The sequence below is a fragment of the Podarcis vaucheri genome, assembly GCF_965113315.1.
Source record: "Podarcis vaucheri genome assembly, chromosome: 2".
Classification (NCBI taxonomy): domain Eukaryota; kingdom Metazoa; phylum Chordata; class Lepidosauria; order Squamata; family Lacertidae; genus Podarcis; species Podarcis vaucheri.
The window spans coordinates 134655683-134683576 of NC_138760.1; the positions used below are offsets into that span (position 1 = coordinate 134655683).

The 27894-nt window shown below is 48.7% G+C and overlaps 1 protein-coding gene across 8 annotated transcripts in view; it reads left to right on the forward strand.

Annotated features, from left to right (window-relative positions):
* LOC309525782 (uncharacterized protein) overlaps positions 1-27894 on the forward strand; it is a 110830-nt gene that overhangs the window by 73078 nt on the left and 9858 nt on the right. For 4 of the 8 annotated variants that reach the window (XM_082211337.1, XM_082211334.1, XM_082211333.1 and 1 more), the window contains 3 exons: positions 20593-20766; positions 21628-21714; positions 23811-23897. In XM_082211337.1, coding sequence (XP_082067463.1) covers positions 20634-20766; positions 21628-21714; positions 23811-23897 — 307 coding nt within the window. In that variant the 5' untranslated portion in view covers positions 20593-20633. The other 4 variants (XM_082211339.1, XM_082211335.1, XM_082211338.1 and 1 more) reach the window with 4 other exon arrangements.

A 27894-nucleotide genomic window follows, 5' to 3' on the forward strand; every position in this document is an offset into this window, starting at 1 on the left:
GCAACGGCGAGGACTTCACCTTTTCGACTCCACCGGCTCTACCGACCTCATATATTGACGACGACGACCAACAGACCGGACCAGCTGATCGGGGCCAAGGTCGGGCTCAACAGACCGGACCAGCTGATCGGGGCCAAGGTCGGGCTCAACAGACCGGACCAGCCGATCGGGGCCAAAGTCGGGCCCAACAGACCGGACCAGACACCGCGACACCCAACTGGACGTCCAAAATCATCCCGGATACCAACACCATCAAGCTACGTTTCAGACGCGCCGACAACCACGTTTGACAGCTCCATTGACAGCTTGCTTCGTTTGACAGCTCCATTGACAGCTTGCTTCGTTTGACAGCTCCATTGACAGCTTGCTTCGTTTGACAGCTCCATTGACAGCTTGCTTCGTTTGACAGCTCCATTGACGGCTTACTTCGTTTGACAGCTCCATTGACAGCTTGCTTCGTTTGACAGCTCCATTGACAACTTGCTTCGTTGACACCTTCGCCTTTTGACAGTTCATCTGACAGCTCCGTTCAACAGCGCTATTTGATAGCTTCGCTTTACAGCCTCACCCTATCAGGCGCCTTCGTTCGTTCACGCATCCAAACCATGCGCCTGGTCACCACCGCCCTTCTCCTCGCCACCTTATCCTGGGTCACGTCTACCTCATCAGACCACTGCACAGGATTACGAACAAACTACCACTTCTTGGACTATCATGAGGTCGAGACGGGAAGGTCTAACCCTGATCGAATGGGGGACTTTGATTTCTGCCTTCCTGAGTCCCGAACCTTGCTGCGCCATTCCCTAGTTCCCCAACTCGCCGAAAACGAATATTGGGAACTTTTCATCCGAAACAAGGATTTACATCTGTCAGAGCTGCTACCAGGTCCCAGCTCACATAGGACCACGCCACACAGCGTCCACTTTAAAAGAGTCTTTATTGAGTTACAGGTTTCATTTCCGAACTGCAGCGTGCAGCTCTACACCTTCTGCCCTAGGTCGGCGAAGACCCATCTGAGTCCCCGCCTCTTGCACACCAGTTTAATACCCTAGCCTTGCTCCACCTCCTTCGCCTCTCCCTACGTCTCTGGGTCCTTCTGCCCCCCTGGGACTCCTCCCTTCTACTCTCCTCTGACGCTGACCCCCCTGATCCTTCCGCTTCCTTTCGGCGGGCTTTGGGACCTGGCTCACTCTCCGGGCTGCTTACTGCTCCAGCTTCCGCTGCATTTGAACTTGGCGCGCGCGCCCAACTCTCTACTTTCCTCTTGACCGTTGCCTCGCTCTCTGAGGAGGGCGTGACCACCCCTGACTCGTGCCCTCCCTCCTGCTGACGGCCTCCGGAACCCGATGCCTGGCTGCCTTCCTCCCTGCTGCTCTCAGTCTTGAGCGTGGGTCCCGACTTCCAGCTGCTGCTCTCTGAATCTCCTCTGTTCCCTTCTTCCTGGGGTGTCCCCCCGGATCCCCCCCTTGCTCTACTCACTGGGGCTCCCTTTTGGGAGTCCTCTGACTCACTGCTTAGGCTTGGAGATCTCGGGTCGTCATCATCACTCATTCTCCCTTCGGCTTCCTCCCCCTCGCTCTCTGTTTCCACCCTTCTCTGCGTCTCTGCTTCTGAACCCCTGACATCCATCCCCCCCTCGAAGCCCCCCCTTCCCCCCTCCCCGCTGTCAGGTGTGGGTGCTGGGCGCTCCATCATCATGGGAGGGAATGCTGGATACAGGTCGCTCCCCGTGGGTGGCCGCCAACTGAAGACCTCCGAGTCTTCCCCCTCGCGGTCGTCGACGTTGACTTGTTGCTCTTCCATCTCTGTACCGCCGTGCTCGAACCCGAGGTCCTCCCCGAACACGTCCATGTCAGTCTCTGCGTCGGTCGCTCGACCTGGCATCTCCAGCCACTTCCTGCGCCATTGCTCCTCTGGTCGATCGTCCCACCAATACGAGTTGCCTGATGCTGAACCCGCCGGTGAACCTTCTGGGGAACGGGTGCTCCGTGCGGGTTCCCCTTCTGAGTCGAATCCATGGAACGTGCTGGAAGAAAGTGTGGGTGTGAACAACCAGTCGTCGAAGAAGCTCGCTGGCATGGGTTTGTGTGGGAAGAGGGCATGAAACTCGTCCTTGAGCAGGGGTTCCTCCAAAGCGTAGTCTGGTACCCAGCTATTGGCGCTGGCCCGGGTGCCCTCTCTGGCTAAGAGGTATTCGACTCCCTCTTCCCCCCATCTGGAGTCCAAAATCTCCGTGACCTCGTTGATGTGGTCCTGGTGCTTCACCCCCCGCGTCTCCGTCCGTTCCCGGAGCGGACTTGGCGCCGTCCCTGGCTCCTGGAACCTGTGAGGTGCCTTGTAGGGAGTGAGCACCGACCTGTGGAACACCGGATGCATTCTGGAACCCTCCGGCAGCGCCAGTCGGAAGGCAACCGGGTTGATCTGCGCTTCGACTTGGTACGGACCGATCTGCTTGTGCCCCAACTTCTTCTTGGCAAGTGACCTGGTCGGCACTGCGTGGGCTGCCAACCAGACCCAGTCTCCCACTTGGATCACTTCGCCAACCCGCCTGTGCTTGTCAGCTTGCACCTTGTAGGCGTGCTTAGCTAGCTCCAGCTGCCGTCTGAGTTGATCGTGGACCGCCTGCAGCTCTGACGCGAACGCGTCCGCCGTCTGTGGTTCTCCTTCCCCCACTCTCTCCAGTCCCGGGAAGGTTCTGGGATGCCTCCCATTGTTGGCAAAGAACGGCGTCACTCCTGTGGACACGTGCTTCGTGTTGTTGTAAGCGAACTCGGCTAGCGGCAGGTAATCCACCCACGTCGCAGGCTGTTGATTGGCATAGCATCTCAGGTACTGCTGCATGATGGCATTGACCCTCTCTGCTTGCCCGTTGGTCTGCGGGTGTCTTGCTGATGCCAGATTGACCTTGACATTTAGAAAACCCATCAGCTTCTGCCAGAAAGACGAGATGAACTGGCGTCCGCGGTCGGACAGGATAGACCGTGGCAGGCCATGCACTTTGAACACGTGATCTATGAACAGTTTGGCGGTTTGTTCCGCCGTGGCCACCTTCGCACACGGAATGAAATGTGCCATCTTGGTGAACAAGTCCACCACCACCAGCACAGCTGTCTTGCCTCTCGAGCTGGGTAAATCCGTCACAAAGTCCAGGGCCACCCTCTCCCACGGTTCAAACGGCGTTTGCAGCGGTTCTAACAGTCCCGCCGGTGGTCTGTGTACCGGCTTGGCCCTCTGGCAGGTGTCGCACCTCGCGACGTAGTCCGCGACCTCCCCTCTCAGCCTGGGCCACCAGAAGTCTCTCGCGACTAATTCCATCGTTTTCTCTGTGCCAAAGTGACCGGCCGTGGGTGCGTCGTGCAACTGTTGCAGCACCTTGGCGCGAAGGTCGTCTCCCGGTACATAGACCGCCCCTTTGCGTAGGAGCAAGCCGTCCCGCACCTGGAACTCGTCCGTGGTAGCCGTGCCTCTGAGCAGTTCCGCCATCTTGTCTTGCGCGAATGAGTCGTCCCGCAATGCACGTCGCACCGCATCCAGGTCTACTGTAGCTGAGGCACACGCCCACGCCGTCGGTGCGAAGATGTGCATGGCCGCCGCTGGCGTCACCTCTTCTAGGTATTGCGGTTTTCGGGACAGTGCATCCGCCATGATGTTGGTGTCGCCTGGGACGTACTCTATTCGGAAATTGAAGTCAGCAAAGAACTCCGCCCAACGTATCTGCCTCTGGTTCAGGAACTGAGCCGTGCGCCAGTGCTCCAGATTCTTGTGGTCCGTGCAGACCTGCACCGTGTGCTTGGCGCCGATTAGGAAGTGCCTCCACGCCTTGAAAGCTGCATGAATGGCCAGCAACTCCCTGTCCCAGATGGTGTAGTTCTGCTCCGACTTGCTGAGCTTTCTGGAGTAGAACGCTCCCGGCCGCCACACCCCCTGCGGGTCTCGCTGCAGCAGGACAGCTCCCACGGCTCTGTCTGACGCGTCTGTCTCTACCCTCAACGGTTTACTGGGGTCGATATGCAGCAGTTGCTTCTCCGACACGAAGAGATGCTTGAGCGCTTGAAAGGACTGTTCCGCCTGCTCCGTCCAGATGAATTTCTTTTTTTTGGAGCTGAGCGTGTCCGTAATTGCTGCCGTCTGCATCGCGAACCCCTTGATAAACTTGCGATAGAAGTTGGCGAAGCCGACAAACCGCTGGACCTCCTTCCGGTTGCGCGGGCTCTTCCAATCCAATACCGCACGAACCTTGGTGCTGTCCATGGCTATCCCCTTGTCCGACAACTTGTATCCCAGGAAATCCACCTCCGTCGTGTCGAACTGGCACTTCTCCAGCTTGGCGTACAGTCTATGTTGTTGCAACCTGCTGAGCACCTCCCTCACGTCTCGGTCGTGAGCTTGCTGCGAGTCAGAGAAAATCAGGATGTCATCCAGGAAGCAGACGCATGTCTTGTAGAGGAGTCCCTCCAACACGTGATGCATAAAAGCTTGAAAACAGTGAGAGCCATTTTGTAATCCAAAGGGCATAACTCTGTATTCGTAGGTGCCCAGCGGTGTGAACATGGCCGTCTTCCACTCATCGCCCTCCCGCATGCGGATGAGATTGTACGCCCCTCGCAGGTCCAACTTGGTGAACACGCGCCCCTTGCGCACCGTCGCGAGGAGGTCGTCAATCCTGGGCATGGGGTAATCAGACGGTTTGGTCATCTGGTTCAAAAGGCGGTAGTCCACAACGAGTCTTTTTTGGGGCGTGTCTTTCTTTTTCACGAAGAAAACGGGACTGCCCCCCACTGCCTTGGACTCTCTGATGAAGCCACGCTCCAGATTATGCTCGATGAACTGTTTGAGTTCCTGCATTTCATCTTCAGACATGGAGTATAGCCGCCCCTTCGGCAGCGTCGCCCCCGGTAGGAGGTCAATCTTGCAGTCATATGGCCGGTGAGGGGGTAGCTTGTCCGCCTCCTTCTCGCAGAAGACCTCCAAAAAGCTCGCGTATTTGTGGGGGACCGCTTGCAACGTTCCCAACTGCAGTTGTGATTCCTCCTCCTCTCCCTCCCGACGGGGCAGGATGCAGTGTTCTGCGCAATAAGAGGAGCCGAAGATCAGTTGTCTCTGGTACCAAGCCAGTGTCGGACTGTGCCTGTCCAGCCAACTCATGCCCAACACAATGGGCGTGTCCGACAGTTGGGTGACATTAAAACTGATGACTTCCCTGTGGTTGCCAAGGCGCATCACCATCGGTGGCGTCTGCTTCACCACCTGCCCCCCTAGCAACTCTCTGCCATCCACTGTGACGACTTGCAGGGGCAGAGTGGCAGGCAATAGCTGTATAGCGTGCTGCTCCACAAAGCTCTGCGCTATAAAGTCTGCGTTGCTTCCAGAATCCACAGAAAGCGGCACTTCGATAGTGACGCCGTCGGGTAGCTGGAGAGACGCTGTGAGCTGCACTACTGGTTTGGGTGGGAGGGGATCCGTGGGTTGCAATATCGCTGGGGACTGCTTCACAGATGCGTCTGGCTGGGCCCCAGTGCCTCCGTCTCCAGCCAGACATCGTCGTTTCCCTGCTGTGGTTCTCCTTGCTGCGTTGCTGCAGTCACCATTGCTGAGGCTGCAGTGTGCTTGTGGAGCCTCCGGGGACACTCCTTCGCCAAATGGCCTGGATCCTCGCAGATGTAACACTTCCTGTTCCCTCTAGGAGGCTTCGCTTTCACTGCTGCCGGTGCTAGGGCTCTGGCTGCTGACTGAGCCCTTGCACCTCCAACCTCCATCGGTTCCCCTCCCCCTCCTGGCGGAGGTGTGGATTGCGCACGCGCTGCTTCCCTCGGAACGAAAGAGAAACTTCTCGCTGCTTCGCGCCCTCCACGTCCTTCATCTCTGCACCATGGACGTTCTTCCAGCCTCACCCCCACAGTCAGCGCCCTTTGGACCACCTCCTGCGTGCTTCGGGGCCTCTCCCCCCTTGCAATTTCATCCTTAACCGCAGAACTTAGACCCTCCCAGTAGAGGTCTCTGACAGGGGGCGAATCCCGATCCCATTCTAAAGCACTGACCAGCGCAAAAAATCGGGCGTGATACTGCCGGACGCTCGCCCTCCCTTGTTTTAGTCCATGAATCTCCCTTCTGGCAAGATCCACATCAATAGTAGACAAAAAACACGCATCCATCGCTTTGATAAAGGCATCTGCATTCTGAAGCGCCGGATCTTTATCCCTCCACAAATTGCGCAGCCAGGCTTTGGCATCCCCATGCAAATGGGACAATATGAACCCCACCTTCTCTTCCTCATCTCTAAAGTCTTTTGCCAGCAGTTGCAGTGCGCACATTACGTCTGCTCTAAAATTAGGGTACTGTTGCAAAGTCCCATCGAAGTGAGCCACAAGCCCTCCTGCTCTCCGTGCCAATCCCACGCCCTCCGGTCTGGGTCCCGGTTGCCCTTGCTTAACAAGCATTTCAAACCTGGCGTGTAGGTCTCTGTAGGCGGCTGTAGTCTCCTCCTCCCGTTTCTTGGAAGCCAATACCTCTGAGGACAACTGGGTCACTGCCTCTTGCAGCGCGGAGATCCTCTGTTCTTCCGTCATCTTGCTAACCTTTGTGAGCTTGCTTACAGACACCCCTCTTCCTCCCCTAGCGGCTTCTGCTCCCGCTGCGAGGTTTCAGGTTTCTGAAGCTTTGAAGAGATGGGTCTTACTGTCAGAGGTGCTACCAGGTCCCAGCTCACATAGGACCACGCCACACAGCGTCCACTTTAAAAGAGTCTTTATTGAGTTACAGGTTTCATTTCCGAACTGCAGCGTGCAGCTCTACACCTTCTGCCCTAGGTCGGCGAAGACCCATCTGAGTCCCCGCCTCTTGCACACCAGTTTAATACCCTAGCCTTGCTCCACCTCCTTCGCCTCTCCCTACGTCTCTGGGTCCTTCTGCCCCCCTGGGACTCCTCCCTTCTACTCTCCTCTGACGCTGACCCCCCTGATCCTTCCGCTTCCTTTCGGCGGGCTTTGGGACCTGGCTCACTCTCCGGGCTGCTTACTGCTCCAGCTTCCGCTGCATTTGAACTTGGCGCGCGCGCCCAACTCTCTACTTTCCTCTTGACCGTTGCCTCGCTCTCTGAGGAGGGCGTGACCACCCCTGACTCGTGCCCTCCCTCCTGCTGACGGCCTCCGGAACCCGATGCCTGGCTGCCTTCCTCCCTGCTGCTCTCAGTCTTGAGCGTGGGTCCCGACTTCCAGCTGCTGCTCTCTGAATCTCCTCTGTTCCCTTCTTCCTGGGGTGTCCCCCCGGATCCCCCCCTTGCTCTACTCACTGGGGCTCCCTTTTGGGAGTCCTCTGACTCACTGCTTAGGCTTGGAGATCTCGGGTCGTCATCATCACTCATTCTCCCTTCGGCTTCCTCCCCCTCGCTCTCTGTTTCCACCCTTCTCTGCGTCTCTGCTTCTGAACCCCTGACAACATCGTATCGGCTCTGCGGCTCTCACTCTTGACCACTCCTCTTACCGGCTGACCTGTAGAAACGGGACTTACCTGCTTTACGAGAGTGGAGAGGTCTCCCAAACCCCAAACTGGACCGAAGTCGAGACAGGAGGGGCTACTCACGCTTATACAGAATCAAGCTACCCCTCTGGAAACTTGATTTTCGGCTTCCAGTGCCTCCGCTCCACCCCAGAAACCCGGAAGCCCCAACTCCAAGGACTCTGCCTACGACGGTTCTGCTGTCTATGGGACTTAGGGGTCACTCATGAGTGGAGAGGGGCTGAATATCTCGAAGGGTGGCACCATTCTTTACACCCCTCGCGCTCCCCCTCATGGGACCACGTCGGACCCCTGCGATGCGGCGGTATCGCCAGGGATAGGCGACTACTGAACACCACCGACCCCCTCCATCCGGTTGGTACAGCACCCCGACAATTCGGCGCCGACCCGGCACTCCCGGGAGAAGACCTCCTGTCGTCCTGGGAGCAAAACTCCTACATTAAGCTTCTCAGCCAGGTGGCGAAGGAGTCACCTTACCCGGACTGCTGGATTTGCGCTCATGCACCCAGCCATCTCCAACAGAGCCTCCCACTGGTCCCTGTACCAGTGACCCTAGAACAGTTCCGTTCCGGAAATGTTACTTCCTGGAACCTGACCGCACTCAACTTAACACACCAATACCTCTACCTCACCGGCCCTACGAAGGGACCCCTTTGTCGCGGCTTCTCAGGGGAAGGAACCTTCATCGGATCCAGTACATGCACCAACACTCTGGAGATCCTACCAACTGGACTGGTCACTGTCTCTAACACAAGGGACTCCCGAACTTTTCCTAACCTTACTGTTGCCTGGGCCGCTGCGGTTGGATACCCCTTGGACTGGAAGCCACAACCCGCAGACACCATGCTACTACAAACCTTTGCTTCAGGCCGAATGGAATCTTACCTCAGCGGCCTATTCTGGGTGTGTGGGCACCGCGCTTATACATGGGTGAGCCCACACATGTCCGGATCCTGCTTCATCGGCTACATCGTTCCCGGAATTAGAATATTACCACACCTACCGCCTGGAAGACAACGGAACAGAAGGGAACAAAAAGAGCTGTCAGACCTGTCAGACGTTGCTGCGAATGGAGAGACCGTAGGCCGAGCACTCTTCCCCGCCTACGGTGCTGGTTCAAACCACGTGGATATTCTCCGACTCACCGACATCCTCCTTAAGTTCATGCAGGAGGCGACTCAGATCACAGACTCTCTCATGTCGGAACTATCCGAGGTAAGACAATTGAGCCTACAGACGAGGATCGCGACAGACTTCCTCTTGTCCAGTCAAGGAGGCACCTGTGCATTAATAGGCACTGAGTGCTGTACATACGTGACTGACCAGACCTTAAATATAACTGGACATTTAAATAACATTCATGAACTAGCAGGGAAGCTCCACGACATCCAGCATGAGGGGCTATCCGATGTGGACTTATGGGGATGGTTGCCCAAGCTGGGATGGCTCAGACAACTATTGAAAGTCGTGTTGTTTATCATCTTAACTGTTTTTCTTTGTGTCTCTATCCTATGTTGTACTATGCATTGTATTACCCCTTGCTGCTCTCTCCTCCGTCATTCTGCTTCTGCTACCTCCTTTCCTCTGCGAGCCTATTCCCGCTCCCGACATGCTCCCACTTTCCCAGACTATGTACAAATGAGACATTTGGGAGAAGGTGAATATGAGATCACCGAAATTTAGTGCTCAAATGGTGCGGAGAAAGGATTTGCAAGTTCTTACAGAACTTTATTGCAAATCTATCTCCGAATGGGGGACTGATACGGACTGAGGGGGGGGGTGCCTATTCCCCCCCTTCTTTTGGCTGTCCGAGGCGATGACCTCAGGGGTGCCATCGCACACCCACCCTCGAACCCCCTTCACCGTTGCACAAGCACCACACTTTTCCCAGACCTTTTCCCGAGCGAAATAAGCTCGAATATATATATATTCCCTATCCTTTCCTATGCCTATCTGCGCTCCATACTTAGAATGAGTAGACCGAGTGTTTCTCTTCTCCGCTTATTCCTATGGCCGCGCTTTGGCCAATCACAGCCATGCATTCGTCCTGCAGAAGCTAGCTCAGGGAGCTCTTGCACGCCTCATTTAACCTCCTGACGAGCTGCTGACGGCCCCCCACGGCGAGAACAATAGAACCGAAACTCCCGACCTCGTAAAACTGTCAAACCCTTGTTACAATGTATCCATTTCTACAAGAATGGATACATTCTGCTTCCGCTTTTGATCTAGACTACGGAACAGGTTGAAAGTTATCAGAACCTTTCAAAATTCATATAAAATCAACCACAGCTCCAATTTTCTTGCTCTTGGTGTCATTCGACTCAGTTTCCCCAGGACTCCATGATGCTGCCCGACTCCATAATCCTCGAGACGGCAGGTCACGTACACAGGAACTCTTTAATCCCGTCAGATCGTCCTGCCCAGCCCTTTCCCCGGGCAATACCAGGTGGCAGACGATGCATATCTCTGACCCATTGTCTTGCCGCCACCGGTACTCAATAAATGTGTATCTATGTATATTTCCCGCTCTGCATATCCCCCCTCCCTCATCCGAAAATGTTAATTAATGTAATCCCACCTTTTCATAATGTATTCATGACGTGTAAAGTATATTCATGATGTAACTTGTGAAACCCAACCTTCCTATAATGTATTCATGACGTTTTCGCGCACTGTGTTATGGGATTTGGAGGGAACATAATCCTCGAGACGGCAGGTCACGTACACAGGAACTCTTTAATCCCGTCAGATCGTCCTGCCCAGCCCTTTCCCCGGGCAATACCAGGTGGCAGACGATGCATATCTCTGACCCATTGTCTTGCCGCCACCGGTACTCAATAAATGTGTATCTATGTATATTTCCCGCTCTGCATATCCCCCCTCCCTCATCCGAAAATGTTAATTAATGTAATCCCACCTTTTCATAATGTATTCATGACGTGTAAAGTATATTCATGATGTAACTTGTGAAACCCAACCTTCCTATAATGTATTCATGACGTTTTCGCGCACTGTGTTATGGGATTTGGAGGGAACTTTTAAAAGTTTATGTCGCCCCATTCTCGGGGTTCAATCTCGCTTTGAACCTATTGCGCAATAAACTTGGATCTTCGCATTTTGCTCCTGCGTCCGGCTGAGCTTCCTTTTCTTCCGCTAGAATCCACGGACTTGGTCCGACTGGCTGGGTGGCAGGGTAAATACGCACCCAGATTTTCCGTAACACCCCGCAGACTCCTGATCCTAGTGCTTTACAACAAATAGGCAAATCCAGAATTAAATGGTCCCCTTATGTTAATAACAATTTTGGTATTTGGATACAATCAATGGAAGGTCAACTCCTCTGGGCTGATTTGACTTCCAACGACACTGAAGAGACCTCCCCAATTGACCATTATAACACATTAATCCGAAAACTCCAACCGTTATTGTCAAGACCCAGAAGATCTAACCAAAATGACTCCCCTACCAACAAAAAATGGTTTGACCACGAATGCACTCAGGCAAAACTTATACTCAGGGAATGCTTTAAGGTCTTCCAGCAAAATCCTAACCCTATCACTAAATTAGAGTTACAACTTTAAAAAAAAGAACTACAAAGAGCTATTAAAAACCAAAAAAAGAACTGCAGACTCTCTCATTTGGCAGGCCCTCATAAAAGCGTCAATAGAAAAAGATAATTCCAACTTCTGGAAAATTATCTCCAGTCAAACCAAAGCTCCTAATGAGGGCACAATACTTCCTGCAAATTCATGGGAAGAGCACTATAAAGGGCTGTTTAGGGAACATCGTCCTTCTGCGCCGCTTAACATCCCCTTAGATAATGCTACACCATGGCCCCCAACATCAGAAACTGAAATCACTTCGCTAATCCTACAAATGAAATCTGGCAAAGCTCCAGGAAGTGATTTCATTGTCGCTGAACTTTTGAAAGCGCAAATAAACTGGTGGGCCCCGGTCCTTGCAAATCTATTTTCATATATAGATAAGACGACTGAAATCCCTAAAGATTGGGGACTAGCTATAATTGTTCCCATATTTAAAAAGGGCAACCCCTCTGATCCATCCAATTATAGACCAATTAGTCTCCTGAATGTGATCTGTAAACTTTATACAAAACACCTATGCCTAAAACTATGTGAATGGTTAGATCATAACAACTTGCTAGAAATTGAACAAGCAGGGTTTACATCCGGACGTTCCACCATTGATCACTGCTTAGTGCTTGATTACTTTGTCTATAAGTATGCGAAACATTGGAAAAAGTCATTATATGCGGCCTTTGTGGACCTAAAGGCAGCATTTGATTCTGTATCCAGGAGTAGGCTCTGGGCCAAATTGGCCAATATGGGTATCAACAGAAGGTTATTACTTCTGATGATTAAGCTTCATGAGAACAATACCCTCCAGATAAGACTTGCACAGGACGGCAGACTCTCCAGAGAAATCCCAGTCCAAAGAGGAGTTAGACAAGGATGCCTATTAGCCCCACTCCTATTTAACATCTATGTTAACTCCCTGGCCACATGCTGCCGTGAAATTGAAACCCACCCCCCTGTGCTCTCTAACGGCAGAAAAGTACCAGTCTTAATGTATGCGGATGATGCTGTTCTTCTCTCCCAAACCAAAGTGGGTCTGAAACGTGCCCTAGGAAAGTTTAGTGACCAATGTAACACTGAACTGTTAACAATTAACTTTGCCAAAACCAAAATTGTACATTTTAACCGCTCCTTCAGGAAGGATAATTGGAGCGTAAAAGGAAACGCCATTGAACAGACTAAGACCTTCCAATACTTAGGCATTACTTTCTCTTATAATGCCAAATTACTTTCTCTTATAATGCCAAATGCTATCCTTAGATTATTCAGAAGGAAAGGAGCGGGCTTCCTCCCGATGGCCCTAACAGTCTTCCAAGCAAAATCTTTAGCCCAACTTCTATATGGCTCTCAAATTAACCCCTCTGCCAACCTTAAGACCCTTGAAACAGTACAATCTAAATTCTTAAGATCATTATTTGCTACTCCTAAGTGTACATCTAATGCAGTCTTGAGGCAAGAGGCAGGACTGCCCAGAGTGGAATTAAAAGTCTGGGTACAAGCAATATCCCTCTGGCTGAAAATCCACTACAATCCTAAGGGTCTATTACCTTGTTTCCTGGCCGCAGTTCCTTATCCTCCTTGGCTTATGCAAATAACTAACAAGATCAAACAAATTGGTCTAAACCCTGAAAATCTTTTTATTGGAACTCTGAACAAGGCAAAAGCTATTGTCACTCGGAGACTTTATGATATCGAATTACAACAAGAAGGCGCCCTACTCCCGGAGACGTATAGATGTTTAAAAGCTTGGCCTAATTTTGCAGCTGCCCCTTACTTAACCAACATCACTAACGAAGCCTATAGATGGGCTTTCTCTAGAGCCCGCTTTGAGACAATGCCCTCAGCAGTGCTGTACGGCAAATTCACGCGGGTTCCAATGCATGCGCGTCTCTGCCCTTGTATGTCTAATAAGGTAGAATCTGTCACACACACTCTTCTATTCTGCGAATTTTATAGTGAAGAACGAGTTCAACTTATTTTACCGCTTCTATCAAAATTTATACCCCTTCAATATTATTTGGAATCCTGCCCTGAAATTCTCCGAAAATACCTCCTGGAAGATTCCTCAAGCTCAATATCATATGAGGTGGCTAAATTTTGCACTTTAGTAATTAGGAAGCGTAAATCTCTTCTGTTGAATGGCACACTGCGAAGTTCCCTTACGTAACCATTTTCCTTTTCTGAGGTTGTTGTTGATTTCTTCTTGTCTGATCTTGTGGGGTTTAGTGTCACTGGCTTTGGCCGCAATAAAACTTGAAACTTGAAACTTGAACTAGCCAAAATGACAGAATTAATAAGAAATGCTCAGGCAAAAGGTAAACAAATACCATTCCACAAACAATGTTTGGTTGTGCTTCGATTAATTTCATATATATAATGGAAGAACTGATTTTAATAAACTGATTTTAATAAACGAAAACAGAATATTTGTAACCTAAAAAAATGTCAAAGCCACAAAGAGATAGAGGGAAGTCACTAATATAGCAGGGATTCAGACTTGTTTTGCTGAACAGAAAGAAAGTAACTGTTTGGCTTTAAGGGAAGAAAGAAGAAAAGAAATACAAATGCAATTACTTTAAATCACTGTTTGCATCCCCTCATTATCATTTGTGCTGTGGGAGAAAAGAAAGGACACTCTGTTAAAAGGGAAAATTATTTCATGTGAGAGGTCTGTCAGGAAATGCTGTTCCTAAATTGTATAGGCATATACACACACCAAAAAAAAACTTATAAAATTTAAATTCCATTGGGGAGGCGAACCCTTTTGTCTTACGTAGCCCCTGGAGCAAAAGACACATTAAGGGTGATTTCCCTCAATGGTTCCAAGTTTTACATAAGGAAATTTGGATAGGTTTTACAGTTCCCCCCTTCCCCCCCTTTTTTAAACTGATCTGGCCTCCGTGCATGTGCAGAGTTCATGTCTCAGCAAACCTCTTACACCATTGAAATGTTGCGCCTTTTGGCTAATTTAGAATAAAGGAAGGGAAGGGTAAGGAGTAGATTTAAAAAATAGGGTTAGATTAAAGTATTCACCAAAGCTAGCAATTGCAGCCCAAGCAAAGCTGAGTGCTTCCTTTATGTATAGGAAAGGGCTAACATCAGTCTGGTCATTCGCGGAACAATGCCACGCCCTTATATATGGGGAAAATTGGCCAGAGAGTCTGAATTCATAGGATTTTTAACATTCTCAAGTCATTTCAGCCTTACCATTTGCAGACAAAAAAATTTTCTGCCCTTTATTTACAGGATTGGTCAAGGCTGATTCTGCTTGATTATGAATTTGTATGTGCTTAAACTTTGAGTAGACTTTTAAGTCTGATTTTTGTTAATAATAGACAAAATGATAAACACTGTAATCACTCAAATGCCTGACCTCACCAGTTCTGCTTCAAAAAATCACGGCTTTCACCTCTTACCCTTAAAAAAAACAAAGAACAAATCTGGGCTGAATTTCAACTCATCACATGCTTGTAGACACATGGCCCTCCACACAGCCGCAAATTGGGAAAGTTGAAAGGGACCCTGGGGTCATCTAGTCCAACCCTAAAATACAGGGTTCATAGCAAGATTTGTACTACCAGAGAGACGCACACATACTTATGTACACAGGCACAACTGGGGAAGAGACCATAATCAATGCTCCTATCATGTACTAAGGAAGAGGAAAATAAAAGTACCCAACTTTATACAGAGTCCTTTTAGCAGATCTTGAAGCTAGTTTGAGTGAGAGTTTACTTCCTTAGACTAAAGAATGCAAAGAATGTGCCCCCCTCCCTTGTTGAAGGAAGCTTACTCGGGAGTAAATTCACTTGGCACAGAAGTAAGAAAAGGGGGGGACCTGAAAGAGACTGAAACAAGTGGGGGAGGCATTTTCCAATAAGAAGCCAGGAAACCCTGGCTGATATTAGGACTGGACTCTATAGATAGGCAATTGTTGTCTATCGAAGCTTCTACCTTTTATTAACAATTTTCTTAGAAAGAACACCTATTTTCATAGGCATGTGCTTAACGAAATACAGACACTGCATTTTAGCTTGAGAGAGCAGTTGTGCTCAACTACGCTTTTGCAGCAGAAACATTAGGTTAACTTCACATTCCAAAATAGACTGTAGACTTACAATCTCAAAGGTTGCGGCAAAGCAAGGTGGGGTAAACATTTGCCCACCTCATTCTCATTTTTTTCTTATTTAGGATTGATAAGGTCCAGCATGGATTCCTTAGATTTAAAATTTCGAAGCTAGCACGTGGCTTAAACTATGCACACTCAAGAAAGGCAGTCTGTCAGAGACAGAAGGAACAGACAACACACATAACAGACAACATGTAACAGACAGCACACATAACAGACAACATGTAAACATATATATTCTCATCCTTTAGTTGGTTATTGCAAGGAGTTGGGCTGCTTCCTTTGGCTTCATTAAGTGAAATTAGTAGGAGGTCCCACATGGGTTTATGAGCCTCTTTGCCTCTTCAAACACACCACCAGTTAATCAGACTGGCAGGGCTCACAACACTTGGTTGACTGGGTACCCCTTTATATATGCATGCGTTGCTGTTGTTGCTTTTTGTTGTTTTTTTTTTTGGGGGGGGGTTGTCTGGGATAGAGAAGGGAGAAAGAGAAGGATTGATTGGGATTTGGTTAACTTGTACAGGGGGCTATTTAGGGTTTTTTCTATCTCTTGTTGCTTGGCAACTTCCTAATGGGTTTTAGCGAGCTCTACCTATCTAGTTTCCTCTATTCCTTTCCTTATTTCCTATTCCAAATCCTGGGGTTCCTTTCCACTCTGCCAAATCCTGCCCAATTCCTCCTGGGCTATCCCTCCTGGCAACCTCCTACCTATCGTCACAATCTCAGGAAAAGGGGCCCTACTGAACGCCCGCGCTGTGCGGTGCCAGATCGGGTGATCCCTGGACAGAGTTCGAACGGAAAACCCCCCTTGCTTTTGGAAGCGGGCTCACGCACGATACACATGTTACGTGGCCCGACCAGTGCGGCTGGGATTAATGATAGAAAGCAAGACCCCTTCCTGCCCCCTCCGTAAGGGCGCTCGGGAAGTTCAGAAGAAGAACTCCAGCCCCTTGCTTTCAACTGAGATGCCCATTGCGGAGAGTCGGCTGTCTTTCCAAGCCGGGTCTCTCCGTCTTACTTTCGGACTCTCAATTGGTGCTGCTGGCTGGAGATTTTTAGAGGAGAAAGAGATAGAGCTCAGAACCCCCCTTTTGGGTTGAGCAGCAGTCCACAGTCTCTCTCACCAATTGGACCAAGAGACAGGCGAGAAGAAGCGATGGAGAGGAGGGCAGAGAATTCAGTTGCCAGGAGATTCCACCCCCTTCCCACCAGTGCACTGGATTTTTCCTTATACTCACATATCTTCGATTATGGTCCCGGGATCAATGAATAAGCCGGCTGGATCCCTCTTTTGCTCCCCGGCTGAACTCCTGGGGCTTTCGATTACCGCCCGGAAGATGGCCGGGGGTCCAAAGGATCTTCCCAGGCAAAATGGCCCGGAGCCGGCTGAAGATTTCGGGGCCCCCGGTCAGCAACACAGGAGAACCGCAAAAAGTCCCTGTTCAGGCGCCATCTGTTACGGCTAAAATCTGGGTGCGGGGCTACTCTGCCACCCAGCTCGTCGGACTAGGTCCGTGTGTCCCTGCAGAAGAAATGAGCTCAGCCGGACAGGAGCAAACTGCAGAAGATCCAAGTTTATTGCGCAACAGGTTCAAGGCGAGATTGAACAGCCAGAAAGGGGTGACATGAACTTTTGAGATTTCCCTCCATATCCCAGAATACAGTGCAAAATACATTCCAGATTACATCACGAATACATTAGGAAGAGGTTGGGTTACACAGATTAACATATGGAGGAGGGAGGGGGGAATATGCAGAGAGCTGGAGATATGCGCAGATAAGCACATCCTGAGAAGACAATGGTCAATGTATGCATAGTCTGTCACCTGGCATTGCCCGGAGGAAAGGCTTGGCAGAGTGATTTGACAGGATTAGGGTCTTGACACCTTGCTTGAGGGATTATGGAGGACAGGGGAGGTGTCATGGGGTCCTAGAGAAATTGAGCAAATTGGCACGTTGATTTTCTATGATTTTTATAGATTTTAGTCCCTTTTGACATTGACAACTGGAAATACATGGATATTTTGTAGCTGATACGGAAGGGGGGGCATGTCTTCTTCACCTTCTTCTTTGCTACAATATATCCATTTATTTCCATCTGCCGGGTGATGCCAGGTGACAGACTATGCAAACATGGACCATTGCCTTCTCAGGATGTGCTTATCTGCGCATATCTCCAGCTCTCTGCATATTCACCCCTCCCTCCTCCATATGTTAATCTGTGTAACCCAACCTCTCCTTAATGTATTCATGATGTAACTGGGATGTATTTTGCACTGTATTCTGGGATATGGAGGGAAATTTCAAAAGTTCATGTCACCCCTTTCTCGGGGTTCAATCCCGCCTTGAACCTGTTGCGCAATAAACTTGGACCTTCTGCAGTTTGCTCCTGTGTCCGGCTGAGCTCATTTTCTTCCGCAGGGACCCACGGACTTAGTCCGATGAGCTGGGTGGCAGAGTAACCCCGCACCCAGATTTTAGCCGTAACATAGCGAAGAAGGAGGTGAAGAAGACATGCCCCCCCTTCCGTATCAGAACAGTGCAAATCCGATGCATGGTGGATTTTTCTATGAATTTATCACAGAAGCGTAGCGTTTGTAGTGTGTGAGTGTGAGTGTGAGTGTGTGTGGAGTTTGTACAAACTGAATGATGGGGGGGGGGGTTTCCCGCTACACCAGGAGAAACTGGTTTTCTGGCAGGAAACTCGGGGAAAGGAAGGCCGGGCTCCCTCTGGCTCTGAACCACCGGAGTCTGCCTCCCTCTCTCCACCATCCTGCTCTTCCCCTTCCTTTTCCATGCGCCCCCCTCCTGCCCCCCCCCGGGTGGCGTGTGGGTTTCCTTCCTCCTCTGAAAAGCGGCTCCAGAAGCAGAAAAGCCCGCATTTTGGGGAGGGGGAGGGGTCTCCTGGCTGGGAAGCCCCCCCTCCCTCCTCCCTCCCCCCCCCTGAGCTGGAGGGTGTTTCTTGGGGGGGGTGTCTGGAGGGAGCCATTGCTGAGCCCAAGGCACCTCCCGCCACTAGGCAGCCCTTCGCCTCTTCTCCCTCCCAGCCTTTCCTCGGGATGTTGGGGGAGGGAGAGAGCCAAGGCAACCCCCCCCATGGACCCCCCCCGCCTCCCTTGCAGTTAGTCTGGTGGGATGTGGGCTCCTTGGGGCAGAGGGAGGGAAGGGGGGCAGCCCCTAGGGCGCAGGCGCAGAAGCAGGAAAACTGCAGGCAGGGAAAGGGAGGGGAGGACTCGGCTTGGCAAGGGTTAAAAGGAGCAGAGCGGGATTCCTAGAGAGGGCAGGAAGTGAAGGGGTGAAGGTCCCCCCTCCCCCCTCCCTCCCTGCTTTCTTCTCTCTCCTTTGCAAAAGCCCCTCCTGGACTCGGGTGAGTCTCCTCTCTCCTCCCCCTGAGGGTGCCATGGGGAGAAGGGGGTCCCGGGGGGGCAGGGAGGGGGCGTGGGGGTCCCTGCTCAGATCATGCCTGGTGGGGGGAGACCCCCAAGTCAGGGAGCAGAGAGTCAGGCAGCAGCGAAAGGGGGCGGAGAAGAAGGGGCAGAGGGATCCAGGGGGCCAAAGCGAAGGGGGGGAGGGGGGTGGGGAGGCGCCCCCTGGCTCGCTCCCCCCTAGCCTGGAGGTCAGCAAGGACCTCTTCCTGCTTTGGGTAAACTCGCCACCTTGGGTGTCTTGGGGGGGGGGAAATTGGGGGGCCAAAAATCCCTTTACCTGGTGCAGAAATCCCTTCAAAGGAATCCATTGCAGTGATCCGATGGAGGAAGCTCCCAGTCCCTGCAAACATGCCAAAATGATTTAGCCCTCTGCACAGCTGAGGAAGGGGAAACCTCTTGTCCGCCTGGGCGGCATCTCTCAGGGCCAGTCTTTTTCGTCTGCCAACCCAATCATCTTGATCCCAATCACTTCGAAGATTGTTTCATGCTACTCTTCTAGGGAAGACACCAGACAGAAAAAGACAAGAGTCAAGAAATTGGAAAAGAATGTACTACGGCACGGACAAAATAGGAGCTGTATTTTGTACATAGTGGACTTGGGGGTCAACTGAAAAGCTACACTTTATTATGTCACGATGTTGATTTTGACATTATGAGAATCTGTGTCTAATTCTAGAGAAGTAGTTTCTAGTAAATAACTCAGAACACCAAATGCATAATAAAACAAAAACAAAGCAATGATCTCTCCTCCCACAAACATATTTCAGAGGCATGTCAAGCGGCCAAAGGCCCAGTTATAGAGAAACGTTTTTGCCTGGCACCTCAAGATGTCGGGAAGGGGCCAGGCAAGTCTCCCACGAATGGGGATCCACGGCAGAAAAGGCCCGTTTTTGTGTTGCCGCCACCCAGACCTCTGGTGGAGGAGGCCTGCGAAGAAGGGCCTTAGAGCAGAGGCTGGGTGGCCCTCGGTCAGGGATGGTCTAGTTGAGATTCCTGCACTGCCCCAGGGGGTTGGCTAGATGACCCTCAGGGGTCCCTTCCAACTCTGCAATTCTCTGGTGCAGGCTTGGGCAGATTTTTAGGTACAAGTTGGGTGCGTAGGATCCGGTCGCCGTGGAGCGCAACCCGAAAGCGCTCAACCTGAAGCATATTCAACCCGAGGTATGACTGTACTTTGGTGGCTTCCATGCCAGGGTGGGGGCCACATTGCGAGACCGGAGACTTGCAAAGATGGTGTATAAGCACAGGGAATATCGAAGAAGGAGCAGTGTATCAGTCTCAAGATTATTCAGAAATGTGGCATCACCAGCTCCTCTGCTTCCGCATACAGATTTGGTCCCCATGCAACCCCAGACAGCAGCAAATACAGTGGTACCTCAGGTTACATACGCTTCAGGTTACATACACTTCAGGCTTCAGACTCCGCTAACACAGAAATAGTACCTCGGGTTAAGAACTTTGCTTCAGGGTGAGAACCGAAATTGCACGGCGGCAATTGGAGGCCCCATTAGCTAAAGTGGTGCTTCAGGTTAAGAACAGTTACAGGTTAAGAACAGACCTCTGGAACGAATTAAGTATGTGACCAGAGGTAGCACTGTATGGCCACAACATTTGCCTGGCTTGCGATGAGGGAGCTCAAAGAGCGTCAGCGGGGCTCTCTATACAAAGCACCAAGCATGGGGGAACCTACAGGTAATGGGTTTGGCACCAAGTTGTGTCCATAAGCCCCACTGAGTTCAAGGGGATGTACTCTCAGGTCACTACTATGCAGACCCTGCCAGCCTTATGAAGTGGGGTGAGGAGCAAACAGGTGAAATTGGAACCACTGGAGAAGTTTAGAAATGGGGCTTCTGTTAGGGGCAGGAGAATATCTAGGGCAGGAGTTTCTCTGAGGCTCCCTTTGCTTCTTCCTCTCTCCCAGGACCCTCCAGCTTCTTTTGGCTCCTCGACTCCTCAGGAAGGATGAGTGAGACAGATCCTGTCAAGCTAGAGGAGATGGAAGAGGGAAGATGGACGGATGACCTGGTCCGGCTGTCTCCTGCATCCCTCCCCACAACCTCTGAGCGTTCCCTCCCAGGGACCTCCGAGAGATCTGGTGAGTCCCAGGGGAGGGGAGATGGGGAACTGGAGGGATGGAGCCGGAGAGGAATTGGGGCTTGCTCAGTTAGGGGGTGGGGGGAGGCAGGCAGGCGGATGGAGATGGAGAAGGGGAGCACCTTTTCGGGCTCCCCCACCTGCCTGCCTGCCCGCGCCTTGGTCATCTGCAGGCAATTTGAGCTAGGAATAGATCACAGCTCCCCGGCCAACGCGATGTATTGGCAGCTCAAAATGTCTAAAACCAGTTCTGTGATCTGAATGCCTTACCAATGTCAGACACTGATCCGTCGCGCAGCACTAGAAGCCACGAGTCTTTAATCTGATCCTGCTTTGCAGATTGAACGCAGATGAGGCCTCCGTGTATTGGTTTTTTCTTTTCTTTTTGGAATAACTTTTTATTTGCTTTTAAAAACAAGGATCATAGGACTAATAAATAATACAATTATGTAGGCCAGGTCTTCTCATGTCATTTCTATGTAAAATAGCAGAATAAATTTGCCAGAATATCTATAACATATGGTTCATCATTAGTGGTCAGTGTATGAGTTCTGGGTCCATGAATTGCTTTCACCTGAAGAAAAGGGGGAGAACAGGAGAGAGCAGAGAACATTCAACATCGCAGAGCCAAATGCCTAGACTGGAGCTCTTGCGGCCGTTGTGCCTAGATTAATTTTGAGCAATAGTCATTATTCCTCTTCTGTCACCAATGAAACAATACAGAGTTGGTCTCCTCATGAAAATGGGAGGGGATTCAAAGTGAAGAAAGAGATTTACGTATACATTTAAATTTAGACCAACCAGATTGAGATAGCTTCTGATGGGGAGTGTTTAGGTGAAGGTGTTGCTGTTTGTTTTACAGACGAGGCGTGGACGTTGCTGGATCCTGACCAGAGAGTTCAGCATAAGGAAGTCAAGGAGGAGAATCCTGGGATCGTGGACTCTCTCGGTAAAACTCCCTGCTGGATCATAAGATCAGTTGGTTTTTAAAAATTTATTTAATCATTTTTTCTATACAAACAGCAACCACAAAAGACACTACTGTACAACAAAAGCCATAATAACAATAATAACACAATTTGACAATTCAGATTTAAATACACTGATATACCTGAGACCACCCTTTTAACAATATTTTCCCACCTCTTTCTCCCCCCCCCACTTCCCACCTCTATCCGCCTTATTGCTTAAATATTCATTCCAGATTTCTTCCTATTTATCCATTCTTAATTTGCGTTGACATGCAATTCTCCCTGTTCCCAGTATATTTGTCTTAGACTTAGTAGGCAGAACTCAATTTTTTGAGCTAGTATATGTTCAGTTCTAATGTTAGTTGTTGTATTCTTTCATATGTACACTCAGATGGATTATTTGCCATATCACCCCATAGTGTTTTTAAAGAAATGTTTAGATTATTTTACTTTAAGCTTTGCAGCTTGGCTTTGTTGGCAGAGAAGGATATTATCTTCCCTCTGATGTGAGTCTTATATCCTTCCCATTCCATCAGTCTTGACATTGAAGATTTGGAGTTATTTTTAAAATATATTTGTGTTTCTTGGCTTATATATTGAATGAAGTTTTTTTCATTTAGTAATGATATATTAAGATACCATCTCCTCATACCTTCCTGGGTTTTAGATAAATCATAGTCCCATATTACTGCCGAGTGATTAGCTATAATGGGAATATCATAGAATCATAGAACCCTAGAGTTGGAAGAGACCACAAGGGCCATCGAGCCCAACCCCCTGCCAAGCAGGAAACACCATCAGAGCACTCCTGACATATGGTTGTCAATGTCACATCGGCTACTAAAGGGATGTAATGCTGATGTTAGAAAAAAATCAATTCTATGCTGGGTATTATGAATTCCTGCAAAATATGTATATGATTTTTCCTTAGGGTGATGCAATCTCCATTAATCCACTAAATTCCACTGTATCATATAGTTATTAATTGTCTCTCTAACCTTTGTCCTTTTTTTCCCTGGCTACTGTGGGTGGTATCCATCTGTGGATCTAAAATTTCATTAAAGTCTCCACCCATTATCAAGTGCTGATACGATAGAAGGCTTAATCTCTTAAAGCAGGTGTGAATAAACTTATGGTCATCAGTGTTTGGGGCACAGACATTTACTATTGCTATTTCTGTCCCTTCTGTTTTAATTACAATTATTAAGCATCCACCATCTTCCTCTCTTATTATATCTTGTATTTCATGAGGCCAGCCTTTCCTAAATAAAATTGTGACTCCCCTAGCATTTTCGTCTGAGTTTGTTGAAATAACTTCTTTTACCCATTGACATTTCAAAGTTTGAGCCCCTTGTTCTGTCAAATGTGTTTCCTTTAATAGACCTATATCAGCCTTTAATGACTGTAGATATTTGAGTGTTAGCATTTGTTTTTTTTCTTTTCCTTTAACCCCTTGACATTCATACTTATAATTTTCATTATGACTTTAATCTGTAAGCTTCCTTGTCCTCTATTTTATCTTTAGCAAAATTGTTTGGAAGGCCTAATATAGACCAAATATACTGAAAATTATTATCGCTCCAACCTGAGTCATATATTAACTGTACGTATATTTAACATATGGATTACGAAATATATGAGTAATTAACATTCTTGCATATCTAAATATATATAAGGCAGACTCTACCCGTTATACACACTGAAATTAACTTTAAGTATTCCCAATTAAATAATTATTATTTGAAAATATTCAAAGGAAGTAGAGAAAAAAGAGAGAAAGGTGTAAAGTAGTTCTATCAACAGTAAAAAGGATTCTGAAAGGGTAGGCTCAAATATATACCAATAACCAACAATTAATAATATAATATCAGCACTAACGGTAAGAAAACAAAACATAAACTACTTAATACACTCAACAATAAAACAGAGATAAATAACAAAAAAGAACAACAGAAAGGAGGGGGGACCAAATTTATGACTTTCGCTCTGAAGGAGGATGCAAACATTCACCCCTTTGAGCTCCTAGGTTCACATATATATAATAGTCAGGAGTATGTTGCTGTTTGTTTCACAGACAAGGTGTGGACGTTTCTGGATCCTGACCAGAGAGTTCTACATAAGGAAGTAAAGGAAGAGAATCCTGGGATCATGGACCCTCTTGGTAAAATTCCGTTAGATCATAAGATCAGTTTTGAAATTCCATACATACCTCTATTTGATGAACCTTCACTATTTGGCTGGAGACCAACAGCATCTGGGATTCTAACATCCCCCACCGTGAACCCAGAATGGAGGGATATCAACTGTTTCCTCTGTGAATGTTCTGCGTCTAGTCATGCCTTTTAAAACAGTGACCAGGCTTCTCTGAACCACCCAGGCCTTCTTAAATGCCGGCTTCAGAGTTTTTAGGGAAGTTGGTGTAACTTCTGTCAGGTTTCATAGAATCATAGGAGTCTATCAATTAATGAAGATGATCATCCAAATGTCATAGACCAAATGGAGCAAACAGCACGCAGACCTAGTGGTGGGAGGAAAAAATCCTTAAATAAGAGACACGGGGGAATGATTAATGGACTTCAATGTCTGTACACTAATGCGCAAAGCATGGGAAATAAACAAGATGAGCTTGAGCTCTTGGTACAGCAAACTAAATATGACATAATAGGCATCACTGAAACCTGGTGGGACAAGTCCCACGATTGGAATGTAATAATGGGGGGATACAATCTATTTCAGAGAAACAGACCAGACAAGAAAGGAGGAGGAGTGGCGTTATATGTCAGGGATGTGTATACCTGTGAAGAGATCCAAGATTTAGATCCTCAAAGCCAAAGTGAGAGCATTTGGGTCAAAATTAAGGGAGAGAAGAATAACAGAGACCTCATTGTGGGAGTTTACTATAGATCCCCAAGCCAAACGGAGGACATAGATGATGCCTTCCTGGAACAGTTGGCCAAGCATGCAAAAGGAAGGGAGATAGTAGTAATGGGGGACTTCAATTACCCGGATATTTGTTGGACGTCAAACTCAGCCAAGAGCATAAGGTCAAACAGATTCCTCACTGGCCTTGCAGACAACTTCATTGTCCAGAAAGTGGGAGAAGCAACAAGAGGAACAGCCATTTTAGATCTGGTCCTAACCAATGTTGATGACCTGGTTAGTGGGGTAGAAGTGGAAGGATCATTAGGCGCGAGTGATCATGCTCTTCTGAAGTTTACTATACAGCAGAAAGGAGCAGCCAAGCATACTAGGACTCAATTTCTTGACTTTAAGAAAGCCGACTTCATAAAACTTAGGGAAGTGCTGGGTGAGATCCCATGGACAACAATACTAAAAGGAAAGGGAGTTCATGATGGCTGGGAGTTTGTTAAGAGGGAGATACTAAAAGCACAACGTCAGGCAATACCAATGAGACGGAAACATGGAAGGTGCCTAAAGAAGCCAGGGTGGCTATCTAAAGAACCTTTAACTGAATTAAGATTAAAAAAGGATGTGTACAAAAAATGGAAAAGGGGGGAAACCACCAAAGAGGAATTCAAACAAATAGCCAGCACGTGTAGACACAAAGTCAGAAAAGCTAAAGCACAGAATGAACTCAGGCTTGCTAGAGAGGTTAAAAGCAACAAAAAAGGCTTTTATGGGTATGTTCGTAGCAAAAGGAAGAACAAAGAAACAATGGGGTCACTCAGAGGAGAAGATGGTGAAATGCAAACAGGGGACACAGAAAGGGCTGAACTACTCAATGCCTTCTTTGCCTCAGTCTTCTCCGATAAAGAAAACAATGCCCGACCTGAAGAATTTGGAGCAAATGATTCAGCAAAGGAAACACAGCCCAGAATAACTAAGGAGATAGTACAAGAATATTTGGCTAGTTTAGATGTATTCAAGTCTTCAGGGCCAGATGAACTGCATCCAAGAGTATTAAAAGAACTGGCAGATGTGATCTCAGAACCACTGGCAGTCATCTTTGAGAATTCCTGGAGAACAGGCGAAGTCCTGGCAGACTGGAGGAGGGCAAATGTTGTCCCTATTTTCAAAAAGGGGAAAAGAGAGGACCCAAATAATTACCGCCCAGTCAGTCTGACATCAATAGCAGGGAAGATTCTGGAGCAGATCATTAAGCAAACAGTCTGTGAGCACCTAGAAAGGAATGCTGTGATCACCAATAGTCAGCATGGATTTCTGAAAAATAAGTCATGTCAGACTAACCTGATCTCGTTTTTTGACAGAATTACAAGCCTGGTAGATGAAGGGAACGCAGTGGATGTAGCCTACCTTGATTTCAGCAAGGCATTTGACAAGGTGCCCCATGATATTCTTGTAAAGAAGCTGGTAAAATGGGGTCTTGACTATGCTACCACTCAGTGGATTTGTAACTGGCTGACTGACCGAACCCAAAGGGTGCTCATCAATGGTTCCTCTTCATCCTGGAGAAGAGTGACTAGTGGGGTGCCACAGGGTTCTGTCTTGGGCCCGGTCTTATTCAACATCTTTATCAACGACTTGGATGATGGACTCAAGGGCATCCTGTTCAAATTTGCAGATGACACCAAACTGGGAGGGGTGGCTAACACCCCAGAGGACAGGATCACACTTCAAAACGACCTTGACAGATTAGAGAACTGGGCAAAAATAAACAAGATGAATTTTAACAGGGAGAAATGTAAAGTATTGCACTTGGGCAAAAAAAATGAGAGGCACAAATACAAGATGGGTGACACCTGGCTTGAGAGCAGTACATGTGAAAAGGATCTAGGAGTCTTGGTTGACCACAAACTTGACATGAGCCAACAGTGTGACGCGGCAGCTAAAAAAGCCAATGCAATTCTGGGCTGCATCAATAGGAGTATAGCATCTAGATCAAGGGAAGTAATAGTGCCACTGTATTCTGCTCTGGTCAGACCTCACCTGGAGTACTGTGTCCAGTTCTGGGCACCACAATTCAAGAAGGACACTGACAAACTGGAACGTGTCCAGAAGAGGGCAACCAAAATGGTCAAAGGCCTGGAAACGATGCCTTATGAGGAACGGCTAAGGGAGCTGGGCATGTTTAGCCTGGAGAAGAGGAGGTTAAGGGGTGATATGATAGCCATGTTCAAATATATAAAAGGATGTCACATAGAGGAGGGAGAAAGGTTGTTTTCTGCTGCTCCAGAGAAGCGGACACGGAGCAATGGATCCAAACTACAAGAAAGAAGATTCCTCTAAACATTAGGAAGAACTTCCTGACAGTAAGAGCTGTTTGACAGTGGAATTTGCTGCCAAGGAGTGTGGTGGAGTCTCCTACTTTGGAGGTCTTTAAGCAGACGCTTGACAACCATATGTCAGGAGTGCTCTGACGGTGTTTCCTGCTTGGCAGGGGGTTGGACTCGATGGCCCTTGTGGTCTCTTCCAACTCTAGGATTCAATGATTCTACAAAGAACCTGCATATGGGAGTGGATTCAGCATGGACTGAAACAAAGGACAATGATCAGCTCTTCCCTCTGGGGGCAGGAAACTGGAAACTCCCCTTTGTCTCCTGGAAGTGACTCATGGGAAGGGGGAAAGGGGGAACCAGCTGGGTGACAGGACACTCAGGTTACCACCACAACTCCTCCCTCAACCCCTCCTTTCTGTGATGTATGGATGATGTTTCTGGGAGTGGGCTTGACCTAGAGGGTGGGAATTTCAAAAGTTTTTAGAAGGCCTTGTACACCATTTTTCTGTGTCCTTTTTCTCCTGCAAGTGAGGGGAACACCCTGTTGCAACAGTTCAATAAAGGCCAAGCCTACAGGCTGCTGTTTTGCTCCAATTACAGATAGGTAGCCGTGTTGGTCTGCCATAGTCAAAATAAAAAAAAATCCTCCCAGTAGCACCTTAAAGACCAACTAAGTTAGTTCTTGGTATGAGCTTTCGTATGCATGCACACTTCTTCAGATACACAGATGCACACTTCTTCAGATACATATTCTGTGTATCTGAAGAAGTGTGCATGCACACGAAAGCTCATACCAAGAACTAACTTAGTTGGTCTTTAAGGTGCTACTGGAAGGAATTTTTTTGTTTTGCTCCAAGTTATCCTGGTTGTTGTCTTTGTTTTTGTCCAAGGGAGCCCACGGATTTTTCCGTTAACACCCTCACAACCCCATTGCGTTCCTCTCATGGTGGAAGGTGTGGG